The 25,983-nt window shown below is 39.6% G+C and overlaps 1 protein-coding gene across 1 annotated transcript in view; it reads right to left on the reverse strand.

Moving 5' to 3' along the window:
* The window catches only part of LOC122810164 (cadherin-4-like), a 368,858-nt gene that overhangs the window by 125,794 nt on the left and 217,081 nt on the right, over positions 1-25,983 (reverse strand). Inside the window, exon 6 of the mRNA XM_044081642.1 lies at positions 952-1,080. Coding sequence (XP_043937577.1) covers positions 952-1,080 — 129 coding nt within the window. The remainder of the gene's footprint in view (positions 1-951; positions 1,081-25,983) is intronic.

The following is a 25,983-nucleotide window of genomic DNA, read 5'->3' on the forward strand; positions in this document are numbered from 1 at the left end:
TCTCCGTTAAACTGGCCAGAACTTCCCAACCTTTTATCACTACAACAACTAACCTTAGCCCACAAAATAATCAATCAACCTAGCAACTACCCTGCTATCTCCATCTTAGTCCTGCCCAATAACAATCTCAGCTCTCTCAGATCTTCTAACAAACATTTGCTAAATGTTTCCAACTCCCTCAACTTTCATGGTGACTCACTCTGTTCGCACAAAATGTCCAGACTCTGGAACACTCTTCCTGATTCCATAACTCAAACCCCTGACCTCCATCGGTTCAAGCTCCTCCTGAAGGAGCACCTTGCTCATCACTGGCTGTGCTTTTGCCACTCTTCTGCCTAATTTCCTTCTCATACCCTTTACTTACACCCTGTAGGGGTCACCTACTTCTCACACCTATTAATATCTACAACCTCGTATTGCTCCTCACCTACCCAGATTTCTTATTTCATCCTCTTTACTGGACTCTGCCATCACTGCTCTGTTTTGGGATCAGCACATTGATAGACATCCTTAGCACAGATACATGCTTCAAACATACAATGTGCATAACTGTTACCTACATATGATATTTGACTCTAATCAAAATTCATTATTTCTCTGCTTAATTGCATATCTATCATTGTTGCTGAATTTTTACTTGAGCTTGTTTTTGTTCTGTATATAAATTACAAGTTGCTTTGTCTATAAATTAATGCTGTATGTATTGCATTTTTCTGTATTATATTGTATTGTACAATGTGGAGCTTTTCTCCCCGGGTCTGCACTGAAAACGGGCCGCTTGCCCAGTCGGGCACTACCCGGTTAACAAACAAAATAAAAAAAATATAATAAATAAAAATTATTTTATAATTATAATATTATTAGCTGTATTTTATGGCTAAAGAATTTTTTTTAAAAAGCAAACCAAATTAACAGTATACGTTATCAAATGCAGAGATATCTATAATTTACCTGAGAATGCCTAAACTGGGGTGCATTGTCATTTGTATCAGTAATCAGGATAGTTGCAGTTCCTGTAGCCTCATAACCGTTTCCTTCATAATCTACAACTTTAATGTGCAGGATGTACTGGTCTACAGTCTGAAATAAAAAGCATACAGATTGTGTTATGGTCCACAGACTGTGAAATAAAAACAAACATACCAATTGTGTTATGGTCCACAGACAATGAAACAGAAAGCATACAGATTTTGTTATGTTCCACAGACTGTGAAATAAAAAACATACAGATTCTGTTATGGTCCATAGACTGTGATATAAAAACATACAAACATAGAGACTGTCTTATGGTCCTCATACTGTGAAATGAAAAACATACAGACTGTGTTATGGTCCACATACTGTGAAAAGAAAACCATGCAGATTGTATTATGGTCCACAAACTGTGAAATGAAAAACATACACGTTATATTATGGTCTACAAACTGTGATATGAAAAACATACAGACTGTGTTATGGTCCAGAGATTATGATATAAAAACATACAAACATACAGACTATGTTATAGTCCACATACTGTGAAATGAAAACCATGCAGATTATATTATGGTCCACAAACTGTGAAAAGCATCCAGATTGTGTTATGGTCCACAAACTGTGATACAAGAAACATACAGAGTTTGTTATGGTCCACACACTGTGAAATGATAAATATACAGATTGTGTTATGGTCCACAGACTGCAAAATAAAAATCATCCAGACTGTGTTAAGGTCTGCATACTGTGAAATAAAAAGCATCCAGATTGTGTTATGGTCCACAAACTGTGATATGAAAAACATACACACTCTGTTGTGGTCCTCATTCTGTGAAAGAAAAAGCCTACAGATTTTGTTATGGTCCACAGACCGTGAAATGAAAAGCATACTGATCATATGGTTTATAAACTGTGAAATGAAACACATACGGGATCTGTTATGGTCCACAGACTGTGAGATGGGGAAAATGCCAATTGTGTTATGTCCCACAGACAGAGGTGGGCAAGCCAGAGTTGGCTCGAGCCTGAGTATAAGCTTGTCTCTGGCCCATGATCGAACAGGTTAAAGAGTCAAGAAAGAGCCGAGCCACAATCACAAGTTTTTTTTCTGATCATACCTGCAAGCTGTGAGTGCGTTCTGTTAGCTCAGGTCTGCATATCTAAGCATTGAAGTTGGCTGAAATACCAGGTAGGATGGGGCCACATGCCATAGTGCTGAAAAGGAAGAACATTTAAACATTTTTCAATGGAGATGACTACTGCCATCGTCATTGTAGTTGCTGGGTAATTGTTTTATTAGAAGGTTTGCTGCTCATTTTTAGAGGGGGGTGCCTATTTCCTTTACTACACAGTACCATCATGTTTCCACTGAGGGGAGAAGCTTGTTTCAATGACAGAAAGAGAGATCAGCAGAGCTTGGAAAGTACCAACAATTCTAAGGACAGCATGGGCACAATTCTTTTCTGTTTCTTTGTTTTTATTGAGGTGACCCCCAGCTCTCAGTTGTCTCTGATTTTATTTAAATGCTGTCACTCTCCAAGAAGTGTTTAGTGTATGTTTGGGAGTCAGAATATGTATTCAAACACAACATGTTGAAATTACTACATTATTATACTAGTTTTTTTCTTTTTTCTTTCTCTCTCCTCACCATCAAGCATCAGACATATGCAGAGGACTGGGCTGCCTTTTTGGGAAGGAGTGCGTAGGCATCTCGTACATGAAAGCACAAGACCATCATATAATTAATTCTGACAAATAAAAGTGTTATGACTTGTTGTAACAGTGTATTTGTTTACCAATCACAAGCTGAAATAGCAAAATGTTACTGTAGTTCTTACATTTTTTATTCTTTTCTCAGTGAGAAATAAGTGTACAGAAAGGTGCTATCACTTTTGGGGGCATGTGACAACCCACCAATGGATCCGTAATCAAGGAGCCTCAATCATCACCACTGGCACCAGTGGGGGACGTTCACTGAGAGGTTAAGCAGGTACATACACGATATTTATACAATATGTTTATGCATATACTGTAACTTGCTTGTCTTTATCTGTTTGTAAGCTTGTAGCTTTTCTCCTTGGGCCTCTACTGAAAATGGACATGTATCCAGTCAAACTATCCTGGTCAACAAATGTAAATAAATAAAAAAAAATATTTCCAGGTGCAGCTCTCTGCAACAAGGGCAATTTCCTTTAAGAACACAGAGAGACAACAGTCAGTCTGGGACTGTTTTCTCTCTCTTCCTCCAGATCCCCAATAAGAATCCCCACTGGCACAGCTATAGATTTGAGATCTCAGCTGAGTGACCAATCCAAGACCTCTAGCACCCTCTCTGTCCAACCACTAGTTCATGTCCCTGCCCAAGTAGCTGACACATACATTCTTTGCGGTTTGATATATATATATATATATATATATATATATATATATATATATATATATATATATGTATATACACACACACACACACACACACACACACACCTGGGAAAGGCTGACACAGGATTACTAGCTATGCCCCCTTCTGCCCAGACTATAAGGTAGTTATCACTGCCACCAGTCACTCCTTATCAGCTACTTTAAGGCCCTTAAGAAAGTGTGTCCAATCTTACTGTGTAATCTTATTGTTAATACAAATGGTAGTTTGACCAAGACCAAGGCTGTTAGGAGTGGCCCACACAGTGTCACCAAATAAATATGCAAGTACTCTCAAAACTTAAATATCACTACCAAAGATCAGCCACAATAAAATGTTTAAATATATTTAATAATAAATAATAAAAGAATAAGACAATACTAAATATATATTCACAGTGACATCTGAGTTCAAAATCACAGGAAATATTTAAAACAACATTGCAAGACAGTCTCAAATAAATAAAGAAAAATATCTAAACTAAGCTTCACTATATTCCTGACTGCATCTAAGAGAGTTACTATTCCCTACTTACTGAATTAGAGCAACACGGATGATGTGGTGATTGGTTCTTGTTGTCAGGTCCAAGACAGAATACAGACTGCTCTGTCTCTCTAAGAGACTTCTCCAAATAATATCTAAAACATTACTGCTGGGATAGCCTGCATAATGATATCACTTCTTGTCATCTGACTTCTAGTTTCCAGACAGAACAACCATTGATAGCAGCTAGTAGCATTTAGCATCTACCTGTAAAAATACATAGACAAGGGCTAAAACAATTACATTCCTTTATGCTTTCAGTGGTAGTAATTAGTTCACCAAAAAGACAATACAGAAAGTTTCCTAGTGCAGACTATGTGTCTCTAGCTGCACTGAAAGTTTGAGAGATAGCCTCTTTATTGCGTAGCCTATAAAGTAATTTAATTTCAGATATTTTTCTAAAGTTTTCTGGACTGAGGTTAACCCTCCAGTTTCCTTTGTTAACATATACATTTAAACAGTTACAACAGTGCATGTACATTTCTGTTCTCTTCCAGTAGGGCACATTGCGGATACATTTTAAGCACAAGCACTTTACAAATACATTTTCAAGACAAACATCTGTACAAAGCAGTTTCATATACACATGACATACAGTTGTAATACATTTGTAACACAAGCATCTTAAATGACATACAGTTCTGATACATTTGTAACAAAAGCATCTTGCATAAATTAGTTTGATATTCACAAATGACATATAATTATTTACAAAATTCCAGCTAGCTGTGCTGGCAGTACCTCCTTTCATGACAGGGTATACAATACATGAGAGCAAAGGGCAGTTATGGTTGATATGATCTGTTGGAAGGCAGTATCCATCAAAGAGCAAAGTTTGCCAGTATTATTATATTTTGTAGCAACTACATAGTCAGAGGTGGTGTACCTTCTCAGAAGGGGCACAGTCCACTGGGACAGTGTATGTAGTTTGCACTCAAATAGGTTATTAAGAATGCTGATTTTTGTATTACTTTGGGTTGAATTAAGTGAACTGAAATATGGTTCCTTAAATAAAGCTAAGAAAATCCAACACTTCACAAGACTTTTGTTGTACCATTATTTAGATAGTGTATCTAGTTTTTACCTTGGGGTTGTTTGACTATTTCTTGAAAAGTGTGGTGAAACTAGTACGCACTGAATCATCAATACAACTGAAGGGGAAAAATGAATTTTTTTCACTAGCCAGAGTAATATTCTTGTTCCTGCACACAGAGTGCAGTACTTCTATATTTTTTCCCCATTTTTCATTGCCAGCAGATCTGTAGGTTGGGCACAGTGAAGGAGGTGGTTGGGTTCAAACTGTTAGGAATTGTGATCAATGTACCATTAGCATTCATTCAGTGAATGCTGGCAATGCCAATATCTAGCTGTAATTGTAGTAATTCTTTTTTACTTAAATAGACTTCCAGATGTAGTTATTTTTAAGAGAGCTACTGCTGCATTTGCCTGCTTTAGCTTGGCACTGGCTCAAGTCTTCTTCAAAAATCCCAGGCTTGCTAACCTTGCTAACCTTTATCCACAGACTGTAATTCATGGTCCCCAGACTATGAAGTAAAAACATACACATTGTGTTACAGCTTGTAGAGTGAGAACTGAAAAACATAGATTATGTTATGGTCCACAGACTGAGAAATGAACAATATTTAGGGTCAGGAGACTCTGGCAAGAAAAACATAGATTGTGTCATAGTTTACAGATTGTGAAGTAAGCAACATACAAATTGTGTTATGATCCACAGACTGAGAAATGAAAAACATAGAATGTGTACTGCTCCACGGACTGTGAAATGAAAAACATACGGATTGTGTACATGTTCGCAGACTGTGAAATGGAAAGTATGTACATTTCACTATTCAGCTGATACAAATTAACAGAGTAGTAAATATATCACAGGAGTTATTCAGAAGTTCAAAATATGAATATAAGGAAGGACGTTTTACGCTCAGTGAATATTACCTCAGAATATAAAATCTTATGGAGCTATATAGTTATTTCTGCAGTGAATCTGGAAATTCAGAGATGGGCCACTGCAATGCTGATATTTTGCTTTCAGCTATTTAGTAACTTGGATGGATATTGTTGAGATCTTGGCACTGCGGAGTGTTGGTTTCCATTATAACTTCACAGCACCACATTCTGTAACCCAGGCACATGCAATTCATGCTGATAATCTGAGAAAATGTTTCATATTCTAAGTGTGAAGTTTGGGATTAATCTGTAGGTGTCTGAAAGCTGCTATATGAAGCTATCACGACAGACAGGGTTGATGTTGCAACCAGAAATCAGCCAACTAAAATGTAAGCATCATTTTAATCTGAGCTTCTTTAATATTAATAAAAGACTTCTCATGCAGCATGCCAGAAAGTGGAAGGGGAGAAAGCCTGTATGTGGTGATGTATTACTGTTCGTTCACAAGTCAGAAAGGTAAATAGTCACTACTGAGATGAGAAGATAACAAGGTTATGGGTTTCAGGCACACAGCTGGTATTTAAGATTAACCCTGTTACTGATTTTGTTGCAGCACAAGGCTCATTCAATAATTTAAGATGTAATGTTTTGCGACTGAACTGGTAATCTGAGATCTTGTATATTTGTTTCTTTTCTTTTACATGTTAGGACTGACATGCCACTTATAAAAATATCATGATTTGTTTAGGATAAAAATATGATATAAGATTCATAAATGGCTGACGTTAAGCATTAAGTCCTTCTGCTCATAGTACTGTTGAACAATATGGGTTTCTGAGTTGTGAAAATAAAGAAGTGAGCTTAATTTAATATTATTATTTATTTTACATTTGTTAACTGGGATAGTCCACTGGACACAGGTCCATTTTCAGTGTAGGCCTGGGGAGAAAAGCTCCACACATATGAATAACATATAACAAAAAAAAAAACTACGAAGGCGGAAACATAGGAGAACAGTAAAGAGTAATGTCCAGGAAGGGGTACTTGCACTACAACAAACATTGTCTATACAGCATCCTGTAGTACATGCTCGGCATTCTAAGTGGGGAAAACCATACGTAGATTAAAGGATAGAATTGCCGAGCATGTGAGGGACATCAAAAAAAAGAAAACTAGTAGTGCACTATATAACCACTCAGTATGTTGCTTAAACTTTAAAAGATTTTTGTTTTTTATTATTGATAGGGTTGAAATGAATGAAAGGGGTGGCAACTTTAAAACTGCTCTTGAGTTGTGTGAAACAAGGTGGCAATTGAGACTGAATACCAAAAACTTTCCAGAGATAAATGGCAATATTTCTATTGCCCCACTTTTGAAGCAGAGGTCTATTAACATCTAGATGTCAGGAATGAGGTTTAAATACAGTTTGTTCACTGTATTATTTTTGTTTACATTGGGTGTGTGATCAACAGTTGAGGTAATTAATGTGATTTCTAGTGACATTTTAACAATATATTCAATGTTTTTAGGTGTATAACATTTATTTTAATTTAGGCAGCAGCCAATTAGTTAGTTGTGATCTCACAGGTTTTTAATATAAAAAGGAAGTGATGTTTTGTATGATGACTCTGATGAAGCCTGGGATGTGCAGTTGAAAGTGCTCAGTCATCTTTCTGGTCAATAAAGCAGTTTCTCTCTCGAACACTGGTGTGGTGTGCCCTACGTTGTTTTTTTTTTGTTTTTGTTTTTTTTGTTTTATTTATTTATTTATTTTTTTGTTTGATAAGTAAGGAGATATGATGGTATGTAGATATGTATGTCATATACGTCATGTATGTCATGTACGTCATGAACGTCATTTACGTCATGAACGTCATGAACATCATGAACATCATGAACGTAATGTATGTCATGTACATCATGTACGTCATATATGTCATGTACGTCATGTACGTCATGTACATCATGTATGTCATGTATGTCATGTACGTCATGAACATCATGAACATCATGTATGTCATGTACGTCATGTACGTCATGTATGTCATGAACGTCATGTATGTCATGAACATCATGAACATCATGAACGTCATGAACGTAATGTATGTCATGTACGTCATGTACGTCATGTATGTCATGTACGTCATGTACATCATGTATGTCATGTATGTCATGTATGTCATGTACGTCATGAACATCATGTATGTCATGTACGTCATGTACGTCATGTATGTCATGAACGTCATGTACGTCATGTACGTCATGAACATCATGAACATCATGAACATCATGAACGTCATGTACATCATGTACGTCATGTACATCATGTATGTCATGTACGTCATGTACATCATGTATGTCATGTACGTCATGAACATCATGAACATCATGTATGTCATGTACATCATGCATGTCATGTATGTCATGTATGTCATGAATGTCATGTATGCCATGTACGTCATGTACATCATGTACTTCATGATTCAAAACATGATGTGAAGAGCACAGATATTAGTCTGAAACTAAGAAATAAGTAATAACATCATGCCAAAAAGAATAACAGTGCCAATCATAAAGCACTGTCTGAGTGACACTCTTGCCACAGTTTTTTCTGGTATGAAACAATGACACCCTGGTACATGGATGTGGGCAGGGATCACTGGTAACATCACTGAGGTGCAGTAATATGTCAAGGTTCATCTATCTGTAAATGTAACAAGCAGAAAATGTGGACTGGTACAAAGCTAGTAGGGGCATCTTACATTTTTTTCTCCTCACAAATATCACTAGTTCCTGCCTTCATAACCCAGCTCTATTGGACTTACCATTGCCCCCCCAGGCTCCTCTCCTCTCCGCAGGCTACTCCTCCCTCCTTGGCTACTCATTTCTCCCTGACTCCTCCTTCCCTTAATCTGTCCCCACATCCAGGATGCCAGTGCAGAATCAACCTACTGCTGGGAAGAACACCCAACTCCTACCACTTCGTGGCAGTGCTGGCAGCATCAAGATCACTGCTCTTGGGAGGTGCATGTGTGCTTCAGCAACTCCCTAAGTGGCTCACAGCCTGTTCACCATTCAGGTCACCAGGCTCATATGTTGTGTATTGCAGAAAGTCTAGGCTGCCTTGACCCCTGGTGGGATAGCCAACATCAACCACTGACTCCCATCCTCCCCCAATGGCCCCTCCAGCACCCATGCCACTAATTGAACACAGGTCATCTGTGGTGCAGTACATGCTTTATCCTTCTGCACCATGGGGATGCTCTACCTTAATAACTCTATACTGAATGTGTTAAAGGGGCCATCACAAAAATGAAGATGCACAGCTGCCTGGTACTACCAGAGTTAAAGGCAGGTACAGTTACATGTGAATTAATGACTAGAACCTTACATAATCTTCTAGGAGCCTGGTTAGGAGAGTTACAAGCATTAGCATCACTCAGTGTCATGTTTGGCCCCATCAAGTCGCAAACAATGTTATATGACAGGACCCTGCATATTAATAAACCATGGAGGCTTCCTGTTCCATGCCAGGCAAAATACCTGTACTGAGTGTAATACTGGATCTAGTAATACCAGGCACAATACCCGTATTGAGTGTAACACTGGATACAGTAATACCAGGCACAATACCTGTACTGAGTGTAATATTGGATCCAGTAATACCAGGCACAATACCTGTACTGAGTGTAATATTGGATCCAGTAATACCAGGCACAATACCTGTACTGAGTATAATACTGGATACAGTAATACCAGGCACAATACCTGTACTGAGTGTAATACTGGATACAGTAATACCAGGCACAATACCTGTAGCGAGTGTAATACCAGATTGAACTAAATAAGGAGATGCCAAGAAAACGACGTGAACCAGGAATGTAGCCAGAAACCACACAACTTCTACGCGTTTCGTTCACATTTAATGATGCATGAACTTCTTCAGAAAAGTTGTTCCCATTATAACTACCATTTAAATACTAATTAAATTAAATCACATGACCATAACTGACCAATGTTTAAAAAAACTTAATTAATATCATAAAATTATTCACTACATAAAAATGCTAGTGTGAAATTTATACAACTGTTTTTAAACATATTGAATTACAATTAAATTACAAATAATGATAAAACATTAAATGTTATATTCTATTTACTTGTAAAAAACATTTGATGTTGATAACTTCATTTAACCCAGGTGGCTGATCTGCATTTAGCAAAATCTGCTATAAAGCTTCCCTACATTCTAAATAAACTTTATAGTTTCCAGAAAAATAAGTCATCTTTTACTCTTTCCAAAACAGAAAATCTGAACTTTTTAAATTCTGTACAGGACAAAGCATGCCTTGCAAGGGCATTAGACGTGTCTTTTTTCTTTATAGCTAAATTGTGTTCATAAATGCGCCTATATAAAGCCCTGATTGTTTTACCTATATAGAAATGTTCACATGAATCACATACAGCTAAATACACCACATTGTGTGTCTTGCAAGTGTAATACCCCTTACTGTAGATAGTCTTTCTTAAATGTTTCAAGAAAATTGAGCTGTTCCCTGATACGTACCTACACTGTTTACAATTATTACAGGGAAAAGTGCCTTGACGACATACTTCATTGTTGGTGTACTTGATGGTTTCAACAATAGTTTTTATACTAATTGTTTTTTTATATGTGAATAATGGAACCTTACCAATAACAGAACACAAATCATTATTACCAAGTAGTACCTTCCAGTTGTCAATGATTATGTTCCTAATCCAAGTCATCTCATTCGATATTGGAATGGGAAAAGCTAACGTGTACTCACCGCAAGTCCTAACTTTTGTGTTCGTTGTAACCCTAGAAGTTAAAACTGGCAAATGTAAAATAGGACGTGCAACATCTGACCTTAACAAGTGCACTTCCTTTAGTATATTTCTAAGCCATGTGTTGTCATAACCTCTATGTGTAAAGAAAGCTAGAAGTTTGTCAGCTTCTTCCAAAAACATCTCATCTCTACTTGTCAGTCTACTTAGACGAATAAACTGTCCTTTCACTACACCACGTTTCATAAACTTAGGATGTAAACTGTCGTGGTGTAGGTACTGATTGACAAAACTAGACTTTCTGAAAATGTCACTTTCAAACTTGTGTTGCTCTCGATTTACACTGAGGTGTAGATCTAGGAAATCGATGCTTTCACCAAAGTGACCAATTGTAAATTTCAGAAAATGTGTCGAATTGTTTAGATGATCTACAAACTCATGGAATGATACCTTATCTCCACTCCATAAAAGAAACAAATCATCTATGTATCTTTTGTAAAACACAATATTGTAGGCTAAAGGATGAGAGTACAAAAACTTAGTTTCCCACATGGCCATAACTATGTTGGCGAAACTTGCTGCGACTCTGAAACCCATTGCAATACCCGAAATTTGCTGGAAATATGTGTCCTCAAATTGAAAAAAATTATTTTCTAGGATGACATCCATCAAAGCACATAAAGTACTAACTAAGTTGTTTTCCATATTTGTATGACTAGTGAGATATTCCCTCATAAATTCTACTCCAATGGTTTGGTTAATGCTTGTATATACCAGATTGAGTAATACCAGGGATAATACCTGTACTGAGTGTAATACTGGATCCAGTAATAACAGGCACAATTCCTGTACTGCGTGTAATACTGGATCCAGTGATACAGGCACAATACCCATACCGAGTGTAATACTGGACCAAGTAATGTTGTTGTTGTTGTTGTTGTTGTTGTGTCTTTCGACTTATACCAGGCACAATACCTGTACCGAGTGTAATACTGGATCCAGCAATATCAGGCACTATACCTGTACTGAGTGTAATACTGGATCCAGTAACACCAGACACAATACCTGTACTGAGTGTAATACTGGAGCCAGTAATATCTGGCACAATACCTGTACCAAGTGTAATACTGGATCAAGTAACACCAGGCACAATACCTGTACCGAGTGTAATACTGGATCCAGTAATATCAGGGACAATATCTGTACCGAGTGTAATACTGGATCCAGTAATACCAGGCACAATACCTGCACCGAGTGTAATACTAGATCCAGAAATACCAGGCACAAAACCTCTACTGACTTTAATACTGGGTGGAGTAATGTGTAGAAGCGGAGAAAAACTTAATTAAAATCCTATTATAAATTATTTTCATTAATAACAATAATATGAAATTTTATTATTTTTTAACAAAGGAACCTTCCTATGATTTTTAATTTATGGTCCAGCATGTTAAATATATATGAATCTCCACTAGATGGCAGCTGAACACCACAAAGTGAATTGTTTTGTATATATATATATATATATATATATATATATATATATATATATGTATGTATATTTTGGTATTTAGTCCCTTAATCTATGAAAGAAATGAGTTCATATTAACTCTATGGAAATTAACTTTAGTTGTTTTAAACATGTTATAAAATGAAGAGTTTTTAAATGTTGTTTAAATGTTGTACAACTGTTGTTTTTAAGTGAATAGTGAAGTACACTTCTATAAAGAAAGTATGCAATAGGATTTTAATTAAGTCAATTGAATTAAGGTGTGTTCATTAATTAAATGATTATGTAGACTATATAAAGGGAATGTAAATGGTAATAAAGTATTCATCTGATGAAGTCTCAATGCAGCAGACGAAAACGCAAGGGCTCAATAGCGTTTATGTTTTACGATTGATTGTGTTTACCTATCTAATTTGCTGAGTGGACCGTGGTCTGGTAAATAAACGTTTTCCAGAAAGAAAGAACTTAATTGCTGTTTTTCTCCGCTTCTACACTTGTTTGTTTTTTGGAGTCTTGGTTTGCTCACCGTTATAAACTTTTTACTGGGTGGAGTAATACCACGCACAACACCTGCACTGAGTGTAACACTGGATCCAGTAATACCAGGCACAATACCTGTACCAAGTGTAATATTGGATAAAGTAATACCAGGCACAATACCTGTACTGAGTGTAGTACTGGATCCAGTAATACCAGGCACAATACCTGCACTGAATGTGATACTGGATCTAGTAATACCAGGCACAATACCTGCACCAAGTGTAATACTGGAACCAGTAATACTAGGCACAATAACTGCACTGAGTGTGATACTGGATCCAGTAATACCAGGTACGATACCTGTATTGAGTGTAATACTGGATCCAGTAATACTAGGCACTATACCTGTACTGAGTGTAATACTGGCTCCAGTAATACCAGGCAAAATACCTGTACTGAGTGTAATTCTGGATTCAGTAAAACCAGGCACAATACCTGAGTGTAATTCTGGATCCAGTAATACCAGACATAATACCTGTACTGAGTGTAATACTGGATCCAGTAATACCAGGCACAATAACTGCACTGAGTGTAATACTGGATCTAGTAATACCAAGCACAATACCTGTCCTGAGTGTACTACTGGACCCAGTAAACCAGGCATAATACCTGTACCGAGTGAAATACTGGATCCAGTAATACCGGGCACAATACCTGTACTGAGTGTAGTACTGGATCCAGTAATACCAGGCACAATACCTCTACCGAGTGTAATACTGGACCCAGTAATACCAGGTATTATTCCTGTATCGAGTGTAATACTGGATCCAGTAATACCAGGCACAATACCTGTATCGAGTGTAATACTGGATCCAGTAATATCAGGCACTATACCTGTACTGAGTGTAATACTGGATCCAGTAATACCAGGCACAATACCTGTACTGAGTGTAATACTGGAGCCAGTAATATCTGGCACAATACCTGTACCAAGTGTAATACTGGATCAAGTAACACCAGGCACAATAGCTGTACCGAGTGTAATAATGGATCCAGTAATACCAGGGACAATATCTGTACCGAGTGTAATACTGGATCCAGTAATACCAGGCACAATACCTGCACCGAGTGTAATACTAGATCCAGAAATACCAGGCACAAAACCTCCACTGAGTGTAATACTGGGTGGAGTAATACCACGCACAAGACCTGCACTGAGTGTAATACTGGAAACAGTAATACCAGGCACAATACCTGTACCAAGTGTAATATTGGATCAAGTAATACCAGGCACAATACCTGTACTGAGTGTAGTACTGGATCCAGTAATACCAGGCACAATACCTGCAATGAATGTGATACTGGATCTAGTAATACCAGGCACAATACCTGCACCAAGTGTAATACTGGAACCAGTAATACTAGGCACAATACCTGCACTGAGTGTGATACTGGATCCAGTAATACCAGGTACGATACCTGTATTGAGTGTAATACTGGATCCAGTAATACCAGGCACTATACCTGTACTGAGTGTAATACTGGCTTCAGTAATACCAGGCAAAATACCTGTACTGAGTGTAATTCTGGATCCAGTAATACCAGGCACAATACCTGTACTGAGTGTAATTCTGGATCCAGTAATACCAGGCACAATACCTGTCCTGAGTGTAATACTGGACCCAGTAAACCAGGCATAATACCTGTACCGAGTGAAATACTGGATCCAGTAATACTGGGCACAATACCTGTACTGAGTGTAGTACTGGATCCAGTAATACCAGGCACAATACCTCTACCGAGTGTAATACTGGACCCAGTAATACCAGGTATTATTCCTGTATCGAGTGTAATACTGGATCCAGTAATACCAGGCACAATACCTGTACCGAGTGTAATACTGGATCCAGTAATGTTGTTGTTGTTGTTGTTGTTGTGTCTTTCAGCTTATACCAGGCACAATACCTGTACCGAGTGTAATACTGGATCCAGAAATATCAGGCACTATACCTGTACTGAGTGTAATACTGGATCCAGTAATATCTGGCACAATACCTGTACCGAGTGTAATACTGGATCAAGTAACATCAGGCACAATAGCTGTACCGAGTGTAATACTGGATCCAGCAATACCAGGGACAATATCTGTACCGAGTGTAATACTGGATCCAATAATACCAGGCACAATACCTGCACCGAGTGTAATACTAGATCCAGAAATACCAGGCACAATACCTGCAATGAATGTGATACTGGATCTAGTAATACCAAGCACAATACCTGTCCTGAGTGTAATACTGGACCCAGTAAACCAGGCACAATACCTGTACCGAGTGAAATACTGGATCCAGTAATACCGGGCACAATAAATGTACTGAGTGTAGTACTGGATCCAGTAATACCAGGCACAATACCTGCACCAAGTGTAATACTGGAACCAGTAATACTAGGCACAATACCTGCAGTGAGTGTGATACTGGATCCAGTAATACCAGGTACGATACCTGTATTGAGTGTAATACTGGATTCAGTAATACCAGGCACTATACCTGTACTGAGTGTAGTACTGGCTCCAGTAATACCAGGCAAAATACCTGTACTGAGTGTAATTCTGGATCCAGTAATACCAGGCACAATACCTGTACTGAGTGTAATACTGGATCTAGTAATACCAAGCACAATACCTGTCCTGAGTGTAATACTGGACCCAGTAAACCAGGCACAATACCTGTACCGAGTGAAATACTGGATCCAGTAATACCGGGCACAATACCTGTACTGAGTGTAGTACTGGATCCAGTAATACCAGGCACAATACCTCTACCGAGTGTAATACTGGACCCAGTAATACCAGGTATTATTCCTGTATCGAGTGTAATACTGGATGCAGTAATACCAGGCACAATACCTGTACCGAGTGTAATACTGGATCCAGTAATACCAGGCACAATACCTGCAGTGAGTGTGATACTGGATCTAGTAATACCAGGCACAATACCTGTACTGAGTGTAATACTGGATCCAGTAATACAAGGCACAATACCTGTAACGAGTGTAATACTGGATCCAGTAATACCAGGCAAAATATCTGTACTGAGTGTAATACTGGATCTAGTAATACCAAGCACAATACCTGTCCTGAGTGTAATACTCGACCCAGTAAACCAGGCACAATACCTGTACCGAGTGAAATACTGGATCCAGTAATACCGGGCATAATAAATGTACTGAGTGTAGTACTGGATCCAGTAATACCAGGCACAATACCTGCACTGAATGTGATACTGGATCTAGTAATACCAGGCACAATACCTGCACCAAGTGTAATACTGGAACCAGTAATACTAGGCACAATACCTGCACTGAGTGTGATACTGGATCCAGTAATACCAGGTACGATACCTGTATTGAGTGTAATACTGGATTCAGTAATACCAGGCACAATACCTGTACCGAGTGTAATACTGGATCCAGTAATACCAGGCACAATACCTGCAGTGAGTGTGATACTGGATCTAGTAATACCAGGCACAATACCTGTACTGAGTGTAATACTGGATCCAGTAATACAAGGCACAATACCTGCACCGAGTGTAATACTAGATCCAGAAATACCAGGCACAATACCTGCAATGAATGTGATACTGGATCTAGTAATACCAAGCACAATACCTGTCCTGAGTGTAATACTGGACCCAGTAAACCAGGCACAATACCTGTACCGAGTGAAATACTGGATCCAGTAATACCGGGCACAATAAATGTACTGAGTGTAGTACTGGATCCAGTAATACCAGGCACAATACCTGCACCAAGTGTAATACTGGAACCAGTAATACTAGGCACAATACCTGCAGTGAGTGTGATACTGGATCCAGTAATACCAGGTACGATACCTGTATTGAGTGTAATACTGGATTCAGTAATACCAGGCAAAATATCTGTACTGAGTGTAATACTGGATCTAGTAATACCAAGCACAATACCTGTCCTGAGTGTAATACTCGACCCAGTAAACCAGGCACAATACCTGTACCGAGTGAAATACTGGATCCAGTAATACCGGGCACAATAAATGTACTGAGTGTAGTACTGGATCCAGTAATACCAGGCACAATACCTGCACTGAATGTGATACTGGATCTAGTAATACCAGGCACAATACCTGCACCAAGTGTAATACTGGAACCAGTAATACTAGGCACAATACCTGCACTGAGTGTGATACTGGATCCAGTAATACCAGGTACGATACCTGTATTGAGTGTAATACTGGATTCAGTAATACCAGGCACAATACCTGTACCGAGTGTAATACTGGATCCAGTAATACCAGGCACAATACCTGCAGTGAGTGTGATACTGGATCTAGTAATACCAGGCACAATACCTGTACTGAGTGTAATACTGGATCCAGTAATACAAGGCACAATACCTGCACCGAGTGTAATACTAGATCCAGAAATACCAGGCACAATACCTGCAATGAATGTGATACTGGATCTAGTAATACCAAGCACAATACCTGTCCTGAGTGTAATACTGGACCCAGTAAACCAGGCACAATACCTGTACCGAGTGAAATACTGGATCCAGTAATACCGGGCACAATAAATGTACTGAGTGTAGTACTGGATCCAGTAATACCAGGCACAATACCTGCACCAAGTGTAATACTGGAACCAGTAATACTAGGCACAATACCTGCAGTGAGTGTGATACTGGATCCAGTAATACCAGGTACGATACCTGTATTGAGTGTAATACTGGATTCAGTAATACCAGGCACTATACCTGTACTGAGTGTAGTACTGGCTCCAGTAATACCAGGCAAAATACCTGTACTGAGTGTAATTCTGGATCCAGTAATACCAGGCACAATACCTGTACTGAGTGTAATACTGGATCTAGTAATACCAAGCACAATACCTGTCCTGAGTGTAATACTGGACCCAGTAAACCAGGCACAATACCTGTACCGAGTGAAATACTGGATCCAGTAATACCGGCACAATACCTGTACTGAGTGTAGTACTGGATCCAGTAATACCAGGCACAATACCTCTACCGAGTGTAATACTGGACCCAGTAATACCAGGTATTATTCCTGTATCGAGTGTAATACTGGATGCAGTAATACCAGGCACAATACCTGTACCGAGTGTAATACTGGATCCAGTAATACCAGGCACAATACCTGCAGTGAGTGTGATACTGGATCTAGTAATACCAGGCACAATACCTGTACTGAGTGTAATACTGGATCCAGTAATACAAGGCACAATACCTGTAACGAGTGTAATACTGGATCCAGTAATACCAGGCAAAATATCTGTACTGAGTGTAATACTGGATCTAGTAATACCAAGCACAATACCTGTCCTGAGTGTAATACTCGACCCAGTAAACCAGGCACAATACCTGTACCGAGTGAAATACTGGATCCAGTAATACCGGGCATAATAAATGTACTGAGTGTAGTACTGGATCCAGTAATACCAGGCACAATACCTGCACTGAATGTGATACTGGATCTAGTAATACCAGGCACAATACCTGCACCAAGTGTAATACTGGAACCAGTAATACTAGGCACAATACCTGCACTGAGTGTGATACTGGATCCAGTAATACCAGGTACGATACCTGTATTGAGTGTAATACTGGATTCAGTAATACCAGGCACAATACCTGTACCGAGTGTAATACTGGATCCAGTAATACCAGGCACAATACCTGCAGTGAGTGTGATACTGGATCTAGTAATACCAGGCACAATACCTGTACTGAGTGTAATACTGGATCCAGTAATACAAGGCACAATACCTGTAACGAGTGTAATACTGGATCCAGTAATACCAGGCAAAATATCTGTACTGAGTGTAATACTGGATCTAGTAATACCAAGCACAATACCTGTCCTGAGTGTAATACTCGACCCAGTAAACCAGGCACAATACCTGTACCGAGTGAAATACTGGATCCAGTAATACCGGGCACAATAAATGTACTGAGTGTAGTACTGGATCCAGTAATACCAGGCACAATACCTGCACTGAATGTGATACTGGATCTAGTAATACCAGGCACAATACCTGCACCAAGTGTAATACTGGAACCAGTAATACTAGGCACAATACCTGCACTGAGTGTGATACTGGATCCAGTAATACCAGGTACGATACCTGTATTGAGTGTAATACTGGATTCAGTAATACCAGGCACTATACCTGTACTGAGTGTAATACTGGCTCCAGTAATACCAGGCAAAATACCTGTACTGAGTGTAATTCTGGATCCAGTAATACCAGACACAATACCTGTACTGAGTGTAATTCTGGATCCAGTAATACCAGGCACAATACCTGTACTGAGTGTAATACTGGATCTAGTAATACCAAGCACAATACCTGTCCTAAGTGTAATACTGGACCCAGTAAACCAGGCACAATACCTGTACCAAGTGAAATACTGGATCCAGTAATACCGGGCACAATACCTGTCCTGAGTGTAATACTGGACCCAGTAAACCAGGCACAATACCTGTACCGAGTGAAATACTGGATCCAGTAATACCGGGCACCATACCTGTACTGAGTGTAGTACTGGATCCAGTAATACCAGGTACAATACCTCTACCGAGTGTAATACTGGACCCAGTAATACCAGGTATTATTCCTGTATCGAGTGTAATACTGGATCCAGTAATACCAGGCACAATACCTGTACCGAGTGTAATACTGGATCCAGTAATACCAGGCACAATACCTGCAGTGAGTGTGATACTGGATCTAGTAATACCAGGCACAATACCTGTACTGAGTGTAACACTGGATCCAGTAATACAAGGCACAATACCTGTAACGAGTGTAATACTGGATCCAGTAATACCAGGCAAAATATCTGTACTGAGTGTAATACTGGATCTAGTAATACCAAGCACAATACCTGTCCTGAGTGTAATACTCGTCCCAGTAAACCAGGCACAATACCTGTACCGAGTGAAATACTGGATCCAGTAATACCGGGCACAATAAATGTACTGAGTGTAGTACTGGATCCAGTAATACCAGGCACAATACCTGCACTGAATGTGATACTGGATCTAGTAATACCAGGCACAATACCTGCACCAAGTGTAATACTGGAACCAGTAATACTAGGCACAATACCTGTACTGAGTGTAATACTGGATCCAGTAATACCAGGCACGATACCTGTACTGAGTGTAATACTGGATTCAGTAATACCAGGCACTATACCTGTACTGAGTGTAATACTGGCTCCAGTAATACCAGGCAAAATACCTGTACTGAGTGTAATTCTGGATCCAGTAATACCAGACACAATACCTGTACTGAGTGTAATTCTGGATCCAGTAATACCAGGCACAATACCTGTACTGAGTGTAATACTGGATCTAGTAATACCAAGCACAATACCTGTCCTGAGTGTAATACTGGACCCAGTAAACCAGGCACAATACCTGTACCGAGTGAAATACTGGATCCAGTAATACCGGGCACAATACCTGCACTGAGTGTAGTAGTGGATCCAGTAATACCAGGCACAATACCTCTACCGAGTGTAATACTGGACCCAGTAATACCAGGTATTATTCCTGTATCGAGTGTAATACTGGATCCAGTAATACCAGGCACAATACCTGTACCGAGTGTAATACTGGATCCAGTAATACCAGGCACAATACCTGCAGTGAGTGTGATACTGGATCTAGTAATACCAGGCACAATACCTGCACTGAGTGTAATACAGGATCCAGTAATACCAGGCACAACACCTCTACCAAGTGCAATACTGGATCCAGTAATACCAAACACAATACCTGTAGTGAGTGTAATACCGGATCCATTAATACCAGGCACAATACCTGCACCAAGAGTAATACTGGATCCAGTAATACCAGGCACAATATGTGCACTGAGTGTAATAGTGGCTCTAGTAATACCAGGTACAATACGAGTGCCGAGTGTAATACTGGATCCAGTAACACCAGGTACAATACCTGTACTGAGTGTAATGCTGGATCAAGTAATACCATGTACAATACCTGCATTGAGTGTAATACTGGATCCAGTAATACCAGGCACAATACCTGTACCGAGTGTAATACTGGATCCAATAATACCAGGCACAATACCTGCAGTGAGTGTGATACTGGACCCAGTAAACCAGGCACAATACCTGTACCGAGTGAAATACTGGATCCAGTAATACCGGGCACAATACCTGTACTGAGTGTAGTACTGGATCCAGTAATACCAGGCACAATACCTCTACCGAGTGTAATACTGGACCCAGTAATACCAGGTATTATTCCTGTATCGAGTGTAATACTGGATCCAGTAATACCAGGCACAATACCTGTACCGAGTGTAATACTGGATCCAGTAATACCAGGCACAATACCTGTACTGAGTGTAATTCTGGATGGAGTAATACCAGGCACAATACCTGTACCGGGTGTAATACTGGATCCAGTAATACCAGGCACAATACCTGTACTGAGTGTAATACAGGATCCAGTAATACCAGGCACAATACCTGTACTGAGTGTAATTCTGGATGGAGTAATACCAGGCACAATACCTGTACTGAGTGTAATACAGGATCCAGTAATACCAGGCACAATACCTGTACTGAGTGTAATACCGGATCCAGTAATACCAGGCACAATACCTGCACCAAGAGTAATACTGGATCCAGTAATACCAGGCACAATATGTGCACTGAGTGTAATAGTGGCTCTAGTAATACCAGGTACAATACGAGTACCGAGTGTAATACTGGATCCAGTAACACCAGGTACAATACCTGTACTGAGGTGTAATACTGGATTAATTAATACCAGGCACAATTCCTGTACTGAGTGTAATACTGGATTAATTAATACCAGGCACAATTCCTGTACTGAGTGTAATACTGGATCCAGTAATACCAGACACAATAATGGTACCGAGTGTAATACCGGATCCAGTAATACTAGGTACAATACCTGTATGGGGTGTAATACTGGATCCAGTAATACCAGGCACAATACCTGTACTGAGTGTAACACCGAACCAGTAATACCAGGCACAATACCTGCACTGAGTCTAATACTGGATTCAGTAATACCAGGTACAATACCTGTACCAAGTGTAATAATGGATCAAGTAATACCAGGTACAATACCTGCACTGACTGTAATACTGGATCCAGTAATACCAGGCACAGTACCTGTACTGAGTGTAATGCTGGATCAAGTAATACCATGTACAATACCTGCATTGAGTGTAATACTGGATCCAGTAATACCAGGCACAATATCTTTACCGAGTGTAATACTGGCTCCAATAATATCAGGCTTTATACCTGTCCCGAGTGTAATACTGGATCCAATAATACCAGCCACAATACCTGTACCGAGTGTAATAGTGAACCAGTAATACCAGGTACAATACCTGTACCGAGTGTAATACTGGATCCAGTAATACCAGGCACAATACCTGTATCGAGTGTAATACCGAACCAGTTATACCAGGCACAATACCTGCACTGAGTGTAATACTGGATCCAGTAATACCAGGCACAATACATGTACCAAGTGTAATACTGGATCAAGTAATACCTGGCACAATACCTGTACTGAGTGTAGTACTGGAACCAGTAATACCAGGCACAATACCTGCACTGAATGTGATACTGGATCTAGTAATACCAGGCACAATACCTATACCGAGTGTAATACAGGATCCATTAATACCAGACACAATACCTGTACTGAATGCAATACTGGATCCAGTAATACCAGGCACAATACCAGTAGCGAGTTTAATACTGGATCCAGTAATACCAGGCACAATACCTGTACCGAGTGTAATACTGGCTCTAGTAATACCAGGCACAATACCTGTACTGAGTGTAATACTGGATCCAGTAATACCAGGCACAATACCTGTACTGAGTGTAATACTAGATCCAGTAATACCAGGCACAATACCTGTACTGAGTTTAATACTGGATCCTGTAATACCAGGCACAATACCCTTACCGAGTGTAATACTGGATCTAGTAATACTAGGCACAATAGCTGTATCAAGTGTAATACTGGAACCAGTAATACCAGGGACAATACCTGCACTGAGTGTAATTCTGGATCCAGAAATACCAGGCACAATACCTGTACCAAGTGTAATATTGGATCAAGTAATACCAGACACAATACCTGTACCGAGTGTAATACTGGAACCAGTAATACCAGGCACGATACCTGTACTGAGTGTAATACTGGATCCAGTAATACCAGGCACTATACCTGTACTGAGTGTAATACTGGATCCAGTAATACCAGGCAAAATACCTGTACTGAGTGTAATTCTGGATCCAGTAATACCAGGCACAATACCTGTACTGAGTGTAATACTGGATCCAGTAATACCAGACACAATATCTGCACTGAGTCTAATACTGGATCAAGTAATACCAAGCGCTATACTAGTAGTGAGTGTAATACTGGACCCATAACCAGGCACAATACCTGTTCTGAGTGTAATTCTGGATCCAGTAATACCAGGCACAATACCTCTACTGAGTGTAATACTGGATCCAGTAATACCAGGCACAATACCTGCTCTGAGTGTAATACTGAACCCAGTAAACCAGGCAGAATACCTGTACCCAGTGAAATACTGGATCCAGTAATACCGGGCACAATACCTGACTGAGTATAGTACTGGATCCAGTAATACCAGGCACAATACCTGTAACAAATGTAATACTGGACCCAGTAATACCAGGCACAATACCTGTACCGAGTGTAATACTGGATCCAATAATACCAGGCACAATACCTGTACCGAGTGTAATACTGGAACCAGTAATACCAGGGACAATACCTGTACTGAGTGTAATACTGGATTCAGTAATACCAGGCACAATACCTGTACTGAGTGTAATACTGGATCCAGTAATACCAGCCGCAATACCTGTACCGGGTGTAATACTGGATCCAGTAATACCAGGCACAATACCTGTACTGAGTGTAATACTGGACCCAGTTAACCAGGCGCAATGCCTGTACTGAGTGTAATACTGGATCCAGTAATACCAGGCACAATACCTGTACTGAGTGTAATACTGAATCCAGTAATACCAAGCACAGTACCTGTACCAAGTGTAATACTGGATCCAGTAATACCAGGCACAATACCTGTACTGAGTGTAATACTGGATCCAGTAATACCATACCCAATACCTGTAACGAGTGTAATACTGGATCCAGTAATACCAGGCACAATACCTGTACTGAGTGTAATACTGGATCCTGTAATACCAGGCACAATAACTGTACTGAGTGTAATACTGGATCCAGTGATACAGGCACAACACCTCTACCAAGTGCAATACTGGATCCAGTAATACCAAACACAATACATGTACTGAATGTAATACCGGGTCCAGTAATACCAGGCACAATACCTGCACCAAGAGTAATACTGGATCCAGTAATACCAGGCACAATATGTGCACTGAGTGTAATAGTGGCTCTAGTAATACCAGGTACAATACGAGTACCGAGTGTAATACTGGATCCAGTAACACCAGGTACAATACCTGTACTGAGGTGTAATACTGGATCCAGTAATACTAGGCACGATACCTGTTTCGAGTGTAATACTGGATACTGTAATACCAGGCACAATACCTGTACTGAGTGTAATACTGGATTAATTAATACCAGGCACAATTCCTGTACTGAGTGTAATACTGGATCCAGTAATACCAGACACAATAACGGTACCGAGTGTAATACCGGATCCAGTAATACCAGGTACAATACCTGTATGGGGTGTAATACTGGATCCAGTAATACCAGGCACAATACCTGTACTGAGTGTAACACCGAACCAGTAATACCAGGCACAATACCTGCACTGAGTCTAATACTGGATTCAGTAATACCAGGTACAATACCTGTACCAAGTGTAATAATGGATCAAGTAATACCAGGTACAATACCTGCACTGAGTGTAATTCTGGATCCAGTAATACCAGGCACAGTACCTGTACTGAGTGTAATACTGTATCCAGTAATACCAGGTACAATACCTGCATTGAGTGTAATACTGGATCCATTAATACCAGGCACAATACCTTTACCGAGTGTAATACTGGATCCAATAATATCAGGCTTTATACCTGTCCCGAGTGTAATACTGGATCCAATAATACCAGCCACAATACCTGTACCGAGTGTAATAGTGAACCAGTAATACCAGGCACAATACCTGCACTGAGTGTAATACTGGATCCAGTAATACCAGGTACAATACCTGTACCGAGTGTAATACTGGATCCAGTAATACCAGGCACAATACCTGCAGTGAGTGTGATACTGGATCTAGTAATACCAGGCACAATACCTGTACTGAGTGTAATACTGGATCCAGTAATACAAGGCACAATACCTGTAACGAGTGTAATACTGGATCCAGTAATACCAGGCAAAATATCTGTACTGAGTGTAATAATGGATCTAGTAATACCAAGCACAATACCTGTCCTGAGTGTAATACTGGACCCAGTAAACCAGGCACAATACCTGTACCAAGTGTAATACTGGCTCTAGTAATACCGGGCACAATACCTGTCCTGAGTGTAATACTCGACCCAGTAAACCAGGCACAATACCTGTACCGAGTGAAATACTGGATCCAGTAATACCGGGCACAATAAATGTACTGAGTGTAGTACTGGATCCAGTAATACCAGGCACAATACCTGCACTGAATGTGATACTGGATCTAGTAATACCAGGCACAATACCTGCACCAAGTGTAATACTGGAACCAGTAATACTAGGCACAATACCTGTATTGAGTGTAATACTGGATTCAGTAATACCAGGCACTATACCTGTACTGAGTGTAATATTGGATCAAGTAATACCAGGCACAATACCTGTACTGAGTGTAATATTGGATCAAGTAATACCAGGCACAATACCTGTACTGAGTGTAATACTGGATCTAGTAATACCAAGCACAATACCTGTCCTGAGTGTAATACTGGACCCAGTAAACCAGGCACAATACCTGTACCGAGTGAAATACTGGATCCAGTAATACCGGGCACAATACCTGTACTGAGTGTAGTACTGGATCCAGTAATACCAGGCACAATACCTCTACCGAGTGTAATACTGGACCCAGTAATACCAGGTATTATTCCTGTATCGAGTGTAATACTGGATCCAGTAATACCAGGCACAATACCTGTACTGAGTGTAATACAGGATCCAGTAATACCAGACACAATATCTGCACTGAGTGTAATTCTG

This window comes from Protopterus annectens, chromosome 8.part1 (genome assembly GCF_019279795.1).
Source record: "Protopterus annectens isolate FY-2018-M chromosome 8.part1, PAN1.0, whole genome shotgun sequence".
Classification (NCBI taxonomy): Eukaryota; Metazoa; Chordata; order Ceratodontiformes; family Protopteridae; genus Protopterus; species Protopterus annectens.